General features: G+C 38.6%; 2 protein-coding genes across 2 annotated transcripts; one reads left to right on the forward strand and one right to left on the reverse strand.

The window, feature by feature from the left end:
* The first annotated feature begins 5,384 nt into the window (after nucleotides 1–5,384).
* Nucleotides 5,385–7,769, forward strand: LOC130948544 (probable 6-phosphogluconolactonase 4, chloroplastic). Its single transcript, XM_057877304.1, has 3 exons — nucleotides 5,385–5,786; nucleotides 5,923–6,058; nucleotides 6,844–7,769. The coding sequence occupies exons 1-3, from the start codon at nucleotides 5,440–5,442 to the stop codon at nucleotides 7,306–7,308; spliced, it is 948 nt and encodes a 315-aa protein (XP_057733287.1). The 5' UTR covers nucleotides 5,385–5,439; the 3' UTR covers nucleotides 7,309–7,769.
* Nucleotides 7,770–8,169: 400 nt separating this feature from the next.
* On the reverse strand, nucleotides 8,170–12,950 carry LOC130948543 (pyruvate kinase 1, cytosolic-like). Its single transcript, XM_057877303.1, has 16 exons — nucleotides 12,740–12,950; nucleotides 12,195–12,291; nucleotides 11,813–11,910; nucleotides 11,470–11,625; nucleotides 11,184–11,261; nucleotides 10,977–11,108; nucleotides 10,646–10,723; nucleotides 10,452–10,523; nucleotides 10,217–10,306; nucleotides 9,909–10,053; nucleotides 9,590–9,678; nucleotides 9,336–9,431; nucleotides 9,135–9,202; nucleotides 8,862–8,961; nucleotides 8,730–8,789; nucleotides 8,170–8,628 (listed from the first exon to the last, which is right to left on the reverse strand). Exons 1-16 carry the CDS (start codon nucleotides 12,806–12,808, stop codon nucleotides 8,476–8,478), a joined length of 1,581 nt encoding a protein of 526 aa, XP_057733286.1. The 5' UTR covers nucleotides 12,809–12,950; the 3' UTR covers nucleotides 8,170–8,475.
* Between the last annotated feature and the right edge of the window lie 861 nt (nucleotides 12,951–13,811).

Raw genomic sequence — 13,811 nt, forward strand, 5'->3', positions numbered from 1 at the left:
GGAGCAAGGTCATTAGCCAGAAAAGTAATCCGAGCCGGATTCTACTGGCCAACCTTGCAGAAAGATGCCACAGAATTTGTGAAGAAATGCCAACCATGCCAGATGCATGCAAATTTCCACGTGGCTCCACCAGAAGAGCTCATCAGTATAACTTCCCCCTGGCCTTTTGCAAAATGGGGAATGGACTTGTTAGGTCCTTTTCCCCAAGCACCAGGGCAAGTCAAATACTTAATCGTGGGAATAGATTACTTCACAAAGTGGATAGAAGCGGAACCACTAGCCACTATCACCGCCCAAAGAAGTCGCAGGTTCCTCTACAAAAACATCATCACAAGGTATGGAATACCTTATTCCATCACCACAGACAATGGAACCCAATTCACCGACTCCACCTTTAGAAATCTGGTAGCCAGTATGAAAATCAAGCATCAATTCACCTCGGTGGAACACCCACAAGCCAATGGGCAAGCCGAGGCAGCTAACAAAGGCATACTGGCAGGATTGAAGAAGAGATTACAGGAAGCAAAGGGAGCTTGGGCTGAAGAGCTCCCTCAAGTATTGTGGGCTTATAGGACGACCCCCCAATCCGCCACAGGAGAAACACCCTTCCGACTAGTCTATGGTGTAGAAGCCATGATTCCCATAGAAATCAATGAGCAAAGCCCAAGGGTAATTCTCCATGATGAGGTCGGAAATATACAGGGGCATAAAGAGGAGCTCGACTTGCTCCCCGAAGTTCGAGAAAATGCCCAGATAAGAGAAGCGGCACTAAAGCAAAGGATGACTACCAGATACAACAAGAAAGTCATTCGAAGAACATTTTCCTTAGATGACTTGGTCCTAATCAGAAACGACATTGGAGTCAACAAATCAGGAGATGGAAAGCTCGCCGCAAATTGGAAAGGGCCATACAAAATCAAGGAAGTGTTAGGAAAAGGTTATTATAAAATAACCGACTTGGATGGCACTGAGCTACCAAGGTCGTGGCATGCTTGTAATATGAAAAGGTACTACAGTTAAAAGCGAACTCTACTCCCTGATGTACTCTTTTCCCAACTTCACGATTTTTTCCCAAAGAAAAGGGTTTTTTCTGGAGAAGGGTTTTTAACGAGGCATCATAGTAGAGGCTAAGGGAAAATAGGCTATCAAGACCCTTAGTAGCAAAAAGGTACCTTCCCAATTAATAAAGATCTTTTTCATTACTATGTCTCTATTAAATATCCTCCTTTATTTTTATAAGTCTTTCTACGAAACGCGCCGACTTAAGCTCGACAAAACGTGAAAATCCCATGAACCGACCTAACATGGTCGTCAGGATAAAACGACGAGGTACAAGTCGGTGTAAAGAGGTTATATGAGTTGATCGTATTAAACTCGGGAATAGTCCGACTCATAAGTCAAAGACAAGAACCCGAGTAGAAAAACTCGGATATATTCCGAGTAAAATGCATCGCAAAAATAACCTAAGTCATAAAAACTCACTAAAAGCAAAAGTTGAGTATAAAGGATAAACAAAAGAGATATCAGAGCCTGGAAAAGTTCAAAGGTTGCATACAAACCTTTGAACGAAAAGGGCTTGAGAAAACGAAGCAAACCAACAAAGGGGTTTCTTCAGAAAAGATCAAACATATCCAAAAACAGAAAAGCATGTACACGCACAAGGTAACTTAAACCCTTATCCAAAAAAGGGCATTTATTTTTAAAACCCTTATCCAAAAAAGGGTACGGATTGGAATATTTTGTTTACGGCCTTAAAGGGCCAGAAAGAAAAATTGTTCACCAGCACCAACAGATAAATAAAGTTTAAAAAAGGGGGGACCCACAGGCCGGGCCCCCATATAGCCATAAGATTAAAAGAAGTCATTTTTTAATCGGAGTAGAGGAATCACCACCATCAGGAGGGGCGCCACCAGGACCAGCTGGAGGAACGGAGGAAGAACCCGAGGCATCCGTAGGACGAGGAGGAGACTCGATAATTCTCTGTCCCCGAGTCTTCAGGTCTGACTCGGAAATGACCTCGGGGACAGGAGGATCAACAACGGCGCCATCAATAACTACCTTGTCGGGATGTAAAGGAGAAAGGTCCAAGTCGGGAGCGATAACTCTGACTTGTTCCAAGAAAATTCTCCAAGACTCCTCGGCACCATCGGCGATAGAGTCCTCCAACTCGGCGTATGCGTTCCGAGAGTTCAGCAAGTCCTTCCTCACGGCCACGATATCTTGAAATAAGCTATGGTAGCTGTCTTGCGCCGTCTTCCTCAGGTTAGCCTCCAAAGTGCACTGAGCCCGGAGCTTACCTACCTCCTCCCTAAGGTGATCCCTCTCCTTCCTCAATTTATCTCTCTCCTCCTTCAACTCCTTCTCATGTTTTTCAAAAAGAAGAAGTCTCCCCTCCAACTCCTCAACCCTCGAGGTTGCACCCAAGGAGCTAAGGGGAGCCTTCTCAAAGATGTCCAAAAGTTTGCCGCAAACACCCGCCGCCCTAAAACTCTCCTCAGCCATGGTGGTGAGGTGGTTTCGAACAGAAACATCATCCATACTGATAAAAGGATAGATGTTCTTTCGGACGAATGCCATAGCATCCGCCTTAACCCCACCATCAAAAGAAGAAGAGCCAGACTCTAAAGTCTTGCGCTTCTTCTTCTCGGGCTCGGAGAGAATTTGGGCAGAAGGGGGTGGTCGAGGCAAGCTCGAGGAAGAAATAACAAGGGGTTGAGAAGGAGTGCCAGTATTCTTAGGAGGAGGAGGAGGAGGAGGAGGAGGAGAAGTGATCGCCCCGGCACCCCCGGACCTAGCCCGGGACTTCGCCTTGGCCTCCCGGACCCTTTGGTAGGCCTCCTGAGCGTTCTTTTTTGCCATATCTACAAAAGAAACAACCAAGTTACAAGTCAATAAAATGTAAGTCGGCGGAAACAACTCGGAAATAAAGAATGCATGCACTACCTATTTGAGATTGAACGAAAGTCGGTGTTCCCTGAAGAATTTTTCTGGTATCCAAATATGGGGACTTCCCCCACGCTTCTCGGAAAAACCCCACAATGGCCGCCTCCACCTCATCCAGGTCATCTAGACCATACTTTTCACAAGAGGAAGGCGGCGACCAATAAAGGGGAAAGCGGGGAGAGGAATGCTCATCCAGGAAAAAGGGGTGGTGACCCTCTACGGCTTGAAGTTTGAAGAAGAAGTTTTTGAAGTCGTGAAAAGATTCATCAAAAAGGGTGAAAATCCTCCGACCTTGAATGGCTCGGAAGGATACCCATTGCTGTTTATTGTTGAGCCCACTAAAGGGCTTGGTCATATGGAAGAGAAAGAAGAAAATCTTTAGAGAAGTCGGAAAGTCCAGAGCATGGCTTATAAACTGATAAATCTTCAAAAAACCCCAAGAATTGGGGTGAAGTTGAGTAGGGGCAACATTACAATAATGCAAAACAGATGTCTCGAAATCTGAGAAAGGAAGAAAACACCCAAACGGGTGATCATACACTCATACATAAAGAAAAAATGAGGGGCCTCCTCATTTTCTCTCCCAAAACAGACCCGGTCTTCAGGACCCGGGATTATTAGTTCGTATTTGGGCTCGTCCTCCTCTGAAGTACAGAGCCTGTGATGAGTACGAAGATGAGTGATGAACTCAGCGTCGACCAACGGTTCCTCCCCAAGGACCGTAACATCTACCCATTGAGAAAGAACGTCTACGGAAGCCATTTTTATATAAAGAAAAGTGGCAGAAACCTACAAAAGGGAAAAAGAAAAAGAAAAATAAAAAACACGGCCTCTAAGGAGAAAGATTCGAAACTAGAATCTACAGGTCAACCTATCTACTTGCAAAACAAAACATGCAAACAAAAAGCATGACATGAAAAAAGCAAAGCTAACCTTTATCCGAAAATGAAGGTTGGAGAAGAACAGAAATCTTTGAACGCAAGGATGCAACACGAACAGGATAAGGAGAAGTTTGAAAGATTGCAGAAACGGAAAATGGAAAGAGAGGGAAAGTATTTATAAAAAGGCTAAGGGGCATAATGGTAAAAACGAGGCAGCCATTAATGCGACTGCACCGTTACCAAAGCCCTCAATCCCTAAACGCTTCCCCAACGGACACGACGCTTGAATTGACGTAACTGTCAGAAACAAAAGGTCGCGAAAATCACGTCGGTTTCAAAACCCGTGAAAGTCGGCTACGAACCCGAGTTAATTACTTGAACCCAAGCCTTGAAAGGACCTTGGGCTCAAGTAGGGGCACTGTTCATACCCTGGCCCAATGTTAAGGGCCCAGGTCCAAACGAAAGGCCTGATCCAGTAGATTAGGCCTAGCAAAGCATCCACCTCCACTCAAGAGGTCGGTGTCAACCACGACTTAGTACGAAGAAGTCGGCTGTGAGATTAGCTGGCAGATAAATACTCATTCAAATGAGTAACCGCCCCTGAAATCTCTCTAACCACTTCATAAAGCCATATCTTAACCTCCCTAAGATAATGGGACGGTTACCACCCTAAAGATACGGCACTACTCCAACGGTGGTTATTGGCTCACCACTATAAGTACACTGACACCCCTCAGGTATCCCTAAGTCCAATACTCTCTAAGACCTGCTTACACCCTTGCTAACTTAGGCATCGGAGTGTCCTTGCAGGTACCACCCCCCATTCACACGCGAGCACAAGTCGGACGGAGCCTCCCGAGTTGCGGACCTACCCGGAGTTCTCCTCCATTATACACTTGGGCCGCTAAACGCTATCCATTGGGCTAATCTCCGGTTACCTACCGTAACAAGTATATTTCAGAGTCCTTTTTGTCAATAATGTAAACTTTCGGATACTATTTTAATAGTTTACTTTATGTGTAGACTAAAAATAACAATATTATAGAGCTAATAAATATTATCATTTAAGACTAGCACTTGATTAGTAATAATTTACATTCATATTTCTAGAAATTTGTATATAAGAAATACATAATTTACACCTATATTCATTATATTTTACACATAACTCATTACAATATGCATTCATATTTATCAAAATTTGCACATATAAAAATTTAAATAGAAATTATTTTTAATATGAAAAAGAAGATAATATTTGATTAAATATTGGTATTTAAAATGTATTAGAGTACTGTGGATGTTTGATATAACATGCAGAGAGTGTTGTGCAGCTTGAATACATATTTTGTATGTTGACTCTTTACCTATAAAATTCATTGGCACCAAATAATTCTATTTTCAACAAAAACACCAATATTTTTTTTTCATATAAAAAAATTAATCCAGAACAAAACTCATAATGCATTAAAATTAAATTTATATTTAATAAAAAAAAAACCCTGCAATGGCAACATCAATTACTTGCTTCAGAAAGAGTTGGTCTTAGAATCTGTCAGTATCAACGACGTGTAACAACAACTGCTTTTTTTCCACGCGACAGTATCTCATCGAAATGATTCAAACCCCGTTTCGCTCTCTCACTAACCCAACCCAAGTTCTTCTTCCGCCTTCTTCTTCTTCTTCTTCCCCTTCTTCCCTCAGATTCTCGTCGACCCTCTTCTCCTTCAGAGGGTTTTCTCTTTCTTCGGTTACTTCGAAACACAAAAGTCCGCTTTTGTCACCTTTGAAATCGTCGATGGCGGAGTCCCAGAAGAGCAATGCGGTTGTCGAGGTCTTCGAAAAAGAGGAGCTTCCGGTGTCTCTGGCCAAATACGTCGCTGATGTCTCCAACAAGTTCACCACTGAAAGAGGCGCTTTCACCGTTTGCTTGTCCGGTGGCTCTCTCATCAGTTATCTCAGGTTAGCTCAAGTTCCCATTTTGATGCAGACCCAACATAGGAAATGGAAGCAATTTCGTTTACTTTAATGATTCTGTTGTATATTTGTGGGATTAAAACTTTTGTAATTTTGGGGGAGTTTATGTTTGGGGTTTTAGGAAACTGCTGGAACCACCTTATGTTGATTCTCTTGAATGGTCTAAGTGGCATGTGTTTTGGGTGGATGAGAGAGTAGTGCCCAAGACTCATGAAGATAGTAACTACAAACTTGCTTATGATGGATTGCTATCCAAGGTATATCTTTTTTCTTCAGTATTTTTCAGGTTTCATATCATCTTTTATTTAGTTTCAACATGTTTGTTTTTTTGTACTTTGGTGTGTTTTGCTGTGAGAAAGTTAAGCTTAGTTCAAAGTATGTGCCTTGCCTGTTCAAGATGAAAACCTGAAACCAATGTTTGATACAGTCCATGTGTGAGGATTGGAGCCTGTTTGGAATTGGTTATAACATAGTATATGTATGGATCAGGTGAATGGATATCTTTGTTGCATAGGATGTTATCCCTTTATTAGGTTTACTTCTTAAAGTCATATAATTGTTGCATTAGAGAGACAAATCACTGTTAGTTTTGGTTTCGATTTTGACTTATGTGCTACTTTCTCAGTCTCTTTTATCTGTCGTTTTCATTTTTGATATATCTTTCGATCATTGATCCAAGGATGTACCAAAAAGTGATAGTAACAAGCGGAGATAGTGTGTTTGCGTATAGTCTTCTTTAAAATGACTGCATGACCAAGGTCTGCTGTCTCCATCTCTATACTTTTGTCTGGATAATGTTCTATGAGAGGAAATAGTTGCATAGAACGCGATACGTTCCAGGATGAGAATGGGTCCACGGTATGCAGTACGTCAAATGTAAAATATTTTATATGGAAAATATACATATGATGCTCCAGTAGACAGATGAATTGGTACGTGATACCTGCGAATTGGTCACGTACACTACCTAGTACCTAATTGGTGAATTCATGTAACTTATCATTCTGACCTGTTGATGCTTCCATCATGGCTCTCTTGGCAGGTGCCCATTCCTCCTGGCAATGTTTATGCAATCAATGATGCCCTGTCAGCTGAGGGAGCGGCTGAGGATTACGAGACATGTCTCAGACAGTTGGTCAAGAACGGTGTGATAGCTTCATCATCAGTCACCGGATTCCCCAAATTTGATCTCATGCTGCTTGGTATGGGTCCAGATGGCCATGTAGCATCTTTATTCCCAGGGCATCCTCTTTTGAAGGAGAATAAAAAATGGGTTACCTTCATCAAGGACTCCCCAAAACCGCCCCCGGAGCGTATAACTTTCACTTTTCCAGTGATCAATTCCTCTGCTTACACTGCACTTGTGGTGACTGGTGCTGGAAAATCGGACGCAGTTCACTCTGCACTGCGCGGATCTCAAAATTCTCCTAAGCTTCCTGCTGCAATGGTTTCACCCGAAGGAGAGTTGAAATGGTTCTTAGACAAGGGTGCAGCCTCAAAGCTGTAGATCCTGCAGTGTTGATCATGTATTGTTCTTGTGTATTTTGCCTTTGAAGTTGATCAATGTTTTCACATTAACTTAAACGGAATAAGACTTTTTTCTCTCTTAATAATGAGGAGACATAGAAGGAGATAAAAGAAAACCTTGCAGCTCTTCCAAATGATGTGAAGCCAATAAGAATGGTGGCCGCCAACCTTGATGGCTGCTCATAACTTTGTATTTTGACCAAAGAAGAGAAAGCTTCCTGTTACTTGCATCGTTTGAGGAGTATTGCAGAATGGTAATGTGAAAATTTAGTAAAAGTAATCTTTTCCAAACTTGCATAGCATCCCCAGTTTTTCTTCGGCCTTTACAATCTTATTTCCTCACTGAAACGGTTTTTGGTGGTTGGGCTATATCAGTCTCTTAAATAATATGTGAAAACTCATGTAATTATATATTCATTTGAAGTTGATAGACACAATTTAGTTAAATATATCAAATTATTTAATAATTCCTAATTATTAATTTTACATAAAGATAAATGTCAAATTATTTAATGGCTTTTACTTTTTAGTTATCAATTGTACATGAAAATAATGAATCTAAATTTCTACCAATAATATATCTTCGGTCTAATTCAAGGTTCTAATAATGAGAGGTTTCCAACAATTTTGAGTATGTTGGAAATTTTGTTCATTAAGCCAATTTGGTGATGTTCAATTTTGTATAGACAGCTATGTAAAAATGGCCATGCAATAGTAGCATCTAGACAAAATAAAGATTCCTCTGGGGTGCTGATTTTCCAAGTTTAAATTATATTACTTTAGCAGTTATTCAATGTAATTTCTGAAATTTGGCTTGCAAATGGATTTTAACTGGAATGGCTAAACTAGCAATATAGTTAGAAATTGCTTTTGTCTGGAAAAAACAACAATACAACAAAGTCTCTACTTTCTCTCCCATTGTTCAGAGGAGGAGGAAACACACAATATAACAAAGGAGGAGCAGCAGCACAACCACTCTAAGTCAACGATTAACTAGTGGGGTTGAATAACATAACATGTCCAATCCAACAAAATGAGTGTGGCCACATTCATTAACATGAACATGTACCACTTGTGTGTATTTCTTTTGTTAGTAATTAAACATAGAAAATTGATAGAAGGGAGGCTACAGAGATCTCAGATCTGATTAATCTTCAAGCTCAATAATTTTCACAACTGATGAATCACCAACCTTCTGGCAAACAACAACTCGGTCATGTGGCTTTATAATGCCGAAAGCCTTGCCATGGTCTAAAGCAACCTTTAAAATTGATTCATTTGCTCCACTTTTAGATTCAGCCTACAGATAGATTAAACAATCAAAATTAGTTCACAACACTAAAGCGCAATAACGAATCGTCCACCATGAATTCCATGAATTTTTACATTTAAATAACTTACCGGATGTTGAGGATCGGCCAGCATAGGGAAAAGGCCTCTGATAATGAGTGATTGCCTTGCCTGAAATAGGATCATAGAAGTTAATGCAATGTCAATGCAATCTTTAGTTTCAAAAGTTAATGAGTTATGTACCTCGAAAGCGCCCGTGAACGTCCAACGGAGTTGATCGGTTTTCAGCTGAGGAATAACAACAGATATCACAGGCATAGTAGGCCTATACTTAGCAATCAACCTGCATAAATACCAACAGATAACTTTAATAATAATGTCTTCAAGAAATGAAGCTTGCAAAAGAAGAAAAAATAATAAAAAAAATGATTGAAAGAAAGAATTCAACTTTAATTGGAATGAGATTTTTTTTCCCTCTCTTGATAAGGAGACATATAGGAGGAGATAAAATAAAACCTTGCAGCTCTTCCAGATGATGTGAAGCAAATAATAACGGAGGCCCTAACCTTGATGGCTGCTCGTACCTGTGTATTTCGACGAAAAAAGAAAGAGAAAGCTTCCTGTTACTGCATCCTTTGAGGAAGCAAATTGCAGAATGGTAGTGTGAAAATTTAGTAGAAGTAATCCAAAAATATTTAGTGACACAAAGAAAAGTACTGCAGATGAAGCAATTGATTCCAAGTGGCTCATCGGTTCTCCAACATGTTTGACAGTCTTCTTGAAATACAAATCTTGATTATAAACTTTCTCTGCCTGCATAGAGCATTGTAATTGTTATCACTAAGCATCAGCTAAAGAATATGTCAACAATTTAGCAGAAGAAATCAGATCATGTGGTTGATTGAAGCACTTAAGCCAAGTAACTGCGGAACTGTGACATGATCTTGTTTCAAAGTAAAGTTCAAACCTACCTCGGCACAAATTTTCCCAACAATAGAAATGGTCTCTACAGGGTATAGTCCCCGCAACGTCTCCGCCCCAAGGAGAATAGCATCACTGCCTGCAATGGAAAAATGAAGAGAAAATATCTATTTAGAATGAAAGTAACATCATATAACTGTAAAATGTGATGAACATGATAGAACTGATAATACAAAAATGAGCAACAGAATTTTGCTTATGTATCTAAGTTGAGATTTTAGAAAATTCTATGGTTCCATCAATATCAAACTAAATCAGACAGGATTTACCAAATACTCAAAAGATGCTTAAGTCAGAAAAAGAATTTACCATCCAACACTGCATTGGCAACATCAGTTGCTTCAGCACGAGTAGGTCTTAGGTTATCGGTCATAGTGTCGACAACACGTGTAACAACAACTGGCTTTCCAGCCATGTTACACTTGTAAATAGCAGCTTTTTGAAATAAAAACACCTGTCAGAACCACAGAGATAAAATTATCAAGATTCTAGGATAATCAAACCAAGATGCCCAAAAGTAAAACTAAAATAAAAAATAAATGAAAAATATACAACTATTATCCATTGTATGCAAACCACTTTTTTTTTCCCCTCTCTCAGTAGAGGTAAAAACTGACCTTCTCAGGTGGGAGATCGATCCCTAGATTTCCACGCGAAAGGATGACACCATCTGCTTCTCTCAGTATCTCATCAAAATGGTTCAATCCCTAAGAGAAATCAAATAACAGAAGCAAGATGCAATAAAAATCACAATCAAGTACACTCACCCAAATGATCTTGAACTACAGCATTTTTGTGTCATAAAAGTGGAAACTAGAGAGACTTTTTTCCAAAGCATATAGAAAATCTTACCTCTATATTTTCAATCTTTGCATAAACCTGTGTCTGCTTGAGGTCACCTAATTTAGACAAAAACTCGCGGGCCTAGAGAATGGAAAAAAAATGCAGCAATTCATTTAGTATTTCAGAAGTTTATAATAAAAACTAGGCAACATCAGAAGAATTTAGAAGAGAACAATATATAAGCTATGAGGAGTAGCACTTACATGGCGAACATCTTCTACATGCCGAGCATACAGTGAAAGGAAATCGATATTGTTTCTAACACCCCATGTGCTAATTACCTAAATATCAAGTGAAATATCATGAAGAACATTTAGATTCACATTACATGAACATAACAAAATTGTATTGAATGATTGTGACAGTAAATGATATTTGGATTTCCAGATAATAATATAAAAAGCGAAAATAAGACATTTTATACACAAATTTAATAAGGTATAAATTCAATGGGGAAGTATAATTCAATTCTCTCCATTAAAAAAGAAAAATGAATTGAAGCATTCATTCTCAAGCAAAGCTCTTGTAGTTTACCTCCTTATCCTTATCAGTAAGAGTGGGAAGATTGATACGAATCTGAGATACATGTAATGTATATAGTGACCCAGAAAGTGTAGCCGAATTTTTTATAAGACAAGTGACATCTTCGCCATTCACCTCGCTGACCTGCATTTGAGATACTAATTCAGTTACTGCAAGAGAGGTGAGAAAGAAAGTTAATCAAGAATGCAGTTTCATTACCTCCAGCCATACAGAAGTTGTTTCACTTCCAGTAAACAAGTATTTTCCAATAAAAATAGTATCACCCTTCTTCACAGCCTGCATAGTTATTGAATTCAAAGCCATAGTTAAGGGGACACCCACATTGTACCCAATCAAATATAAGAAATGTTAAGAATCACACTGATGCACTATCAGAACAACTGATTAAAGAAATTTTGCAAGTGTAAGAGGTTAACAAGCAACATATAGAAAACATTTGCAAGATAGAATTAAAATATGCAAGACTAGGAAAAGGTATGCTGACCTTTGATAGTTCACTAAAATTTACTGGCAAGAGATTCGGCGTAGCTTCTTTGCTTTGATCCGGAGTTAATACAACTAATGTATCTGCTTCGAGGGAAATTGGTCGATCGGTTCTATTCACAACTTGTACTTCTGGACCGACGGTATCTAGCATAACCTGGATTGAAACAAAAACATAATCACACTTCAGAAGGTATTTGTACACAGAAAACATAAAATTAAGAATGCAAGCTATGAAGCGAATGTGTTGAAATCACATTTACTTAATGATATGTTGTAAGTAATCAAATGCATGCATTTGCAGAAAGTTAAGTGAGTAAACAGAAAATGTGTAACATGCTTACTGCACAGAGTTTCTTGGTAGTTTTGATAGCAGCCCTCAAGTTTTCCAATGTCTCTTGGTGGTATTCTGGATCTCCCCACGAGAAATCAAACCTTGCAACTAGTACATGGTAACAAAAGAAGAATGAGATGATAGAAGCAGTGATTCCAAACAATAAAGGAAGAAAAGCAAACACAATTTTCTTCAACTCTTAATGCATTGTTGATTCTAAGCTTTTTAACAATATAGCAAGAAAATAAACGAACTAGCCGAAAATTGCCATCTAACTGTTCTTTTTCAATAGCTAAGAATCAATCAGGACAATTTGACAAACAACTAAATATATCTACAATCAATTTTCTAAACAAATATCAGAAAGAATCAAGGGTTGCCATGGAGAATACCAGACATTCCTGCATCAAGGCAACGCGAAATTGTGTCGATTGAACGAGACTTTGGACCGAGTGTGCCAACAATCTTAGTCATAGCTGGAAAAAAACTCTGCAAAAAGCATTTCAAACACTTAAACCAAAATCCAAATAAGATTTATCACTAAGAAGACATCATTAGGCAGGGGTAAAATCGTCTCAAAGTTTAATCCGAGACATTCATATTACTACTAGCAGGGAAAAGCACTAAAGTAGAACCATCAATGCACACAACATGATGAAACTCCAAAATCTCCACACAACAATGTATCAACTTGCTTTCTCACAATCACAGTGCTTAAAAGAAGATCAGGTCACAAAACCATCACAACACCACACACACAGACATATATGTATATATGAAAAAGAAAGCACTTCGATTTCATCTTGATCTGCCAGATTCATTAGGATCAAGCAAGCAAACAGAGCTAAAGTAATAACACAGAGAGAATCAATAAAAATCCAAGGAAGCACACAACAGCAAGGTCAACAAAAGTTGAAAGAAAGAGAAAGTTAGTTACAGGCTTAGATGGCTCAAGTATGGATGCCATCCGGATAGGTTCTTCGAGAAGCATAGGACTTGACTGCATTCTTTGATCAACAAACACACACTCCAATGATCACAGCAGAGAGAGAAGCGAGAAGAGAGAATTGGAATGGATGAATGAATGAATGAGTAAGTGAATAAAAATAAGTAGTTGTGTTTGAAGTGAAAGATGCAACTGTTCTGTTCGGTGCTGCCATAACACAAGAAGGAACTCATATTATATATCATTGCACCACGCGTCCTTTTCACTCTCTCAAATTCAATTCAACACTTTAGAAACGAGGGACACAAAACTCAACTGAAAAGGAAAGAAAACAATGGATTAGATGTCAATTTACTTTTGTCACTGTCTAAGTTTCTATTTATTTATTTGATATAATATATCATGGTTTTAATATTTTAATTTTGATAAATAAGATTATTGTATATAATTATTTAATCATATGTATTATTTTAAGTAACTACTATAACGCAATAATTAAAAAAAATCATTTTAATGATAATACTTATATAAAACTTTTTAAAGGAACCAAAATTAAATTCAAATAAGAAAGCAACCGGTGCCAATTGCAATATTATTAAAATTATTATTGTAAAGTTTATAAATGAATATCATTATTATTAGATTATTACTTGAAAGTTACGTTCCCCGACGTTTACTTGACGCTAGGGGTGTGCATGAGTCGGGTGAAATCGGGGTTGATGTGACCCAGACCCGACCCGAAATATATACCGGGCTTATTTGTTAGACCCGAACCCGACCCTAGACCCGATGAAACTTATACACTTTCGGGTCACGATTATACTGGGTGAAAACCGGGCCATTAACATTATATTACCTTAATACCTTCTTGTAAGTTAGCATGTAAAAATATCCAAATTTCCAAGACTCCAACTATTATTTGACATGGTAAAATTCACTTAGAAAAATATAATAAGAACCAACTTTTCTCTAAAATTAAAGCATAACCATAATCAATACTAATATTGCCTAATAACACCAAATATTTAAATCAATACAAATAACACAAGATTATGCATTAGTC

Source organism: Arachis stenosperma, chromosome 9 (assembly GCF_014773155.1).
Source record: "Arachis stenosperma cultivar V10309 chromosome 9, arast.V10309.gnm1.PFL2, whole genome shotgun sequence".
In the NCBI taxonomy this organism is placed as follows: Eukaryota; Viridiplantae; Streptophyta; class Magnoliopsida; order Fabales; family Fabaceae; genus Arachis; species Arachis stenosperma.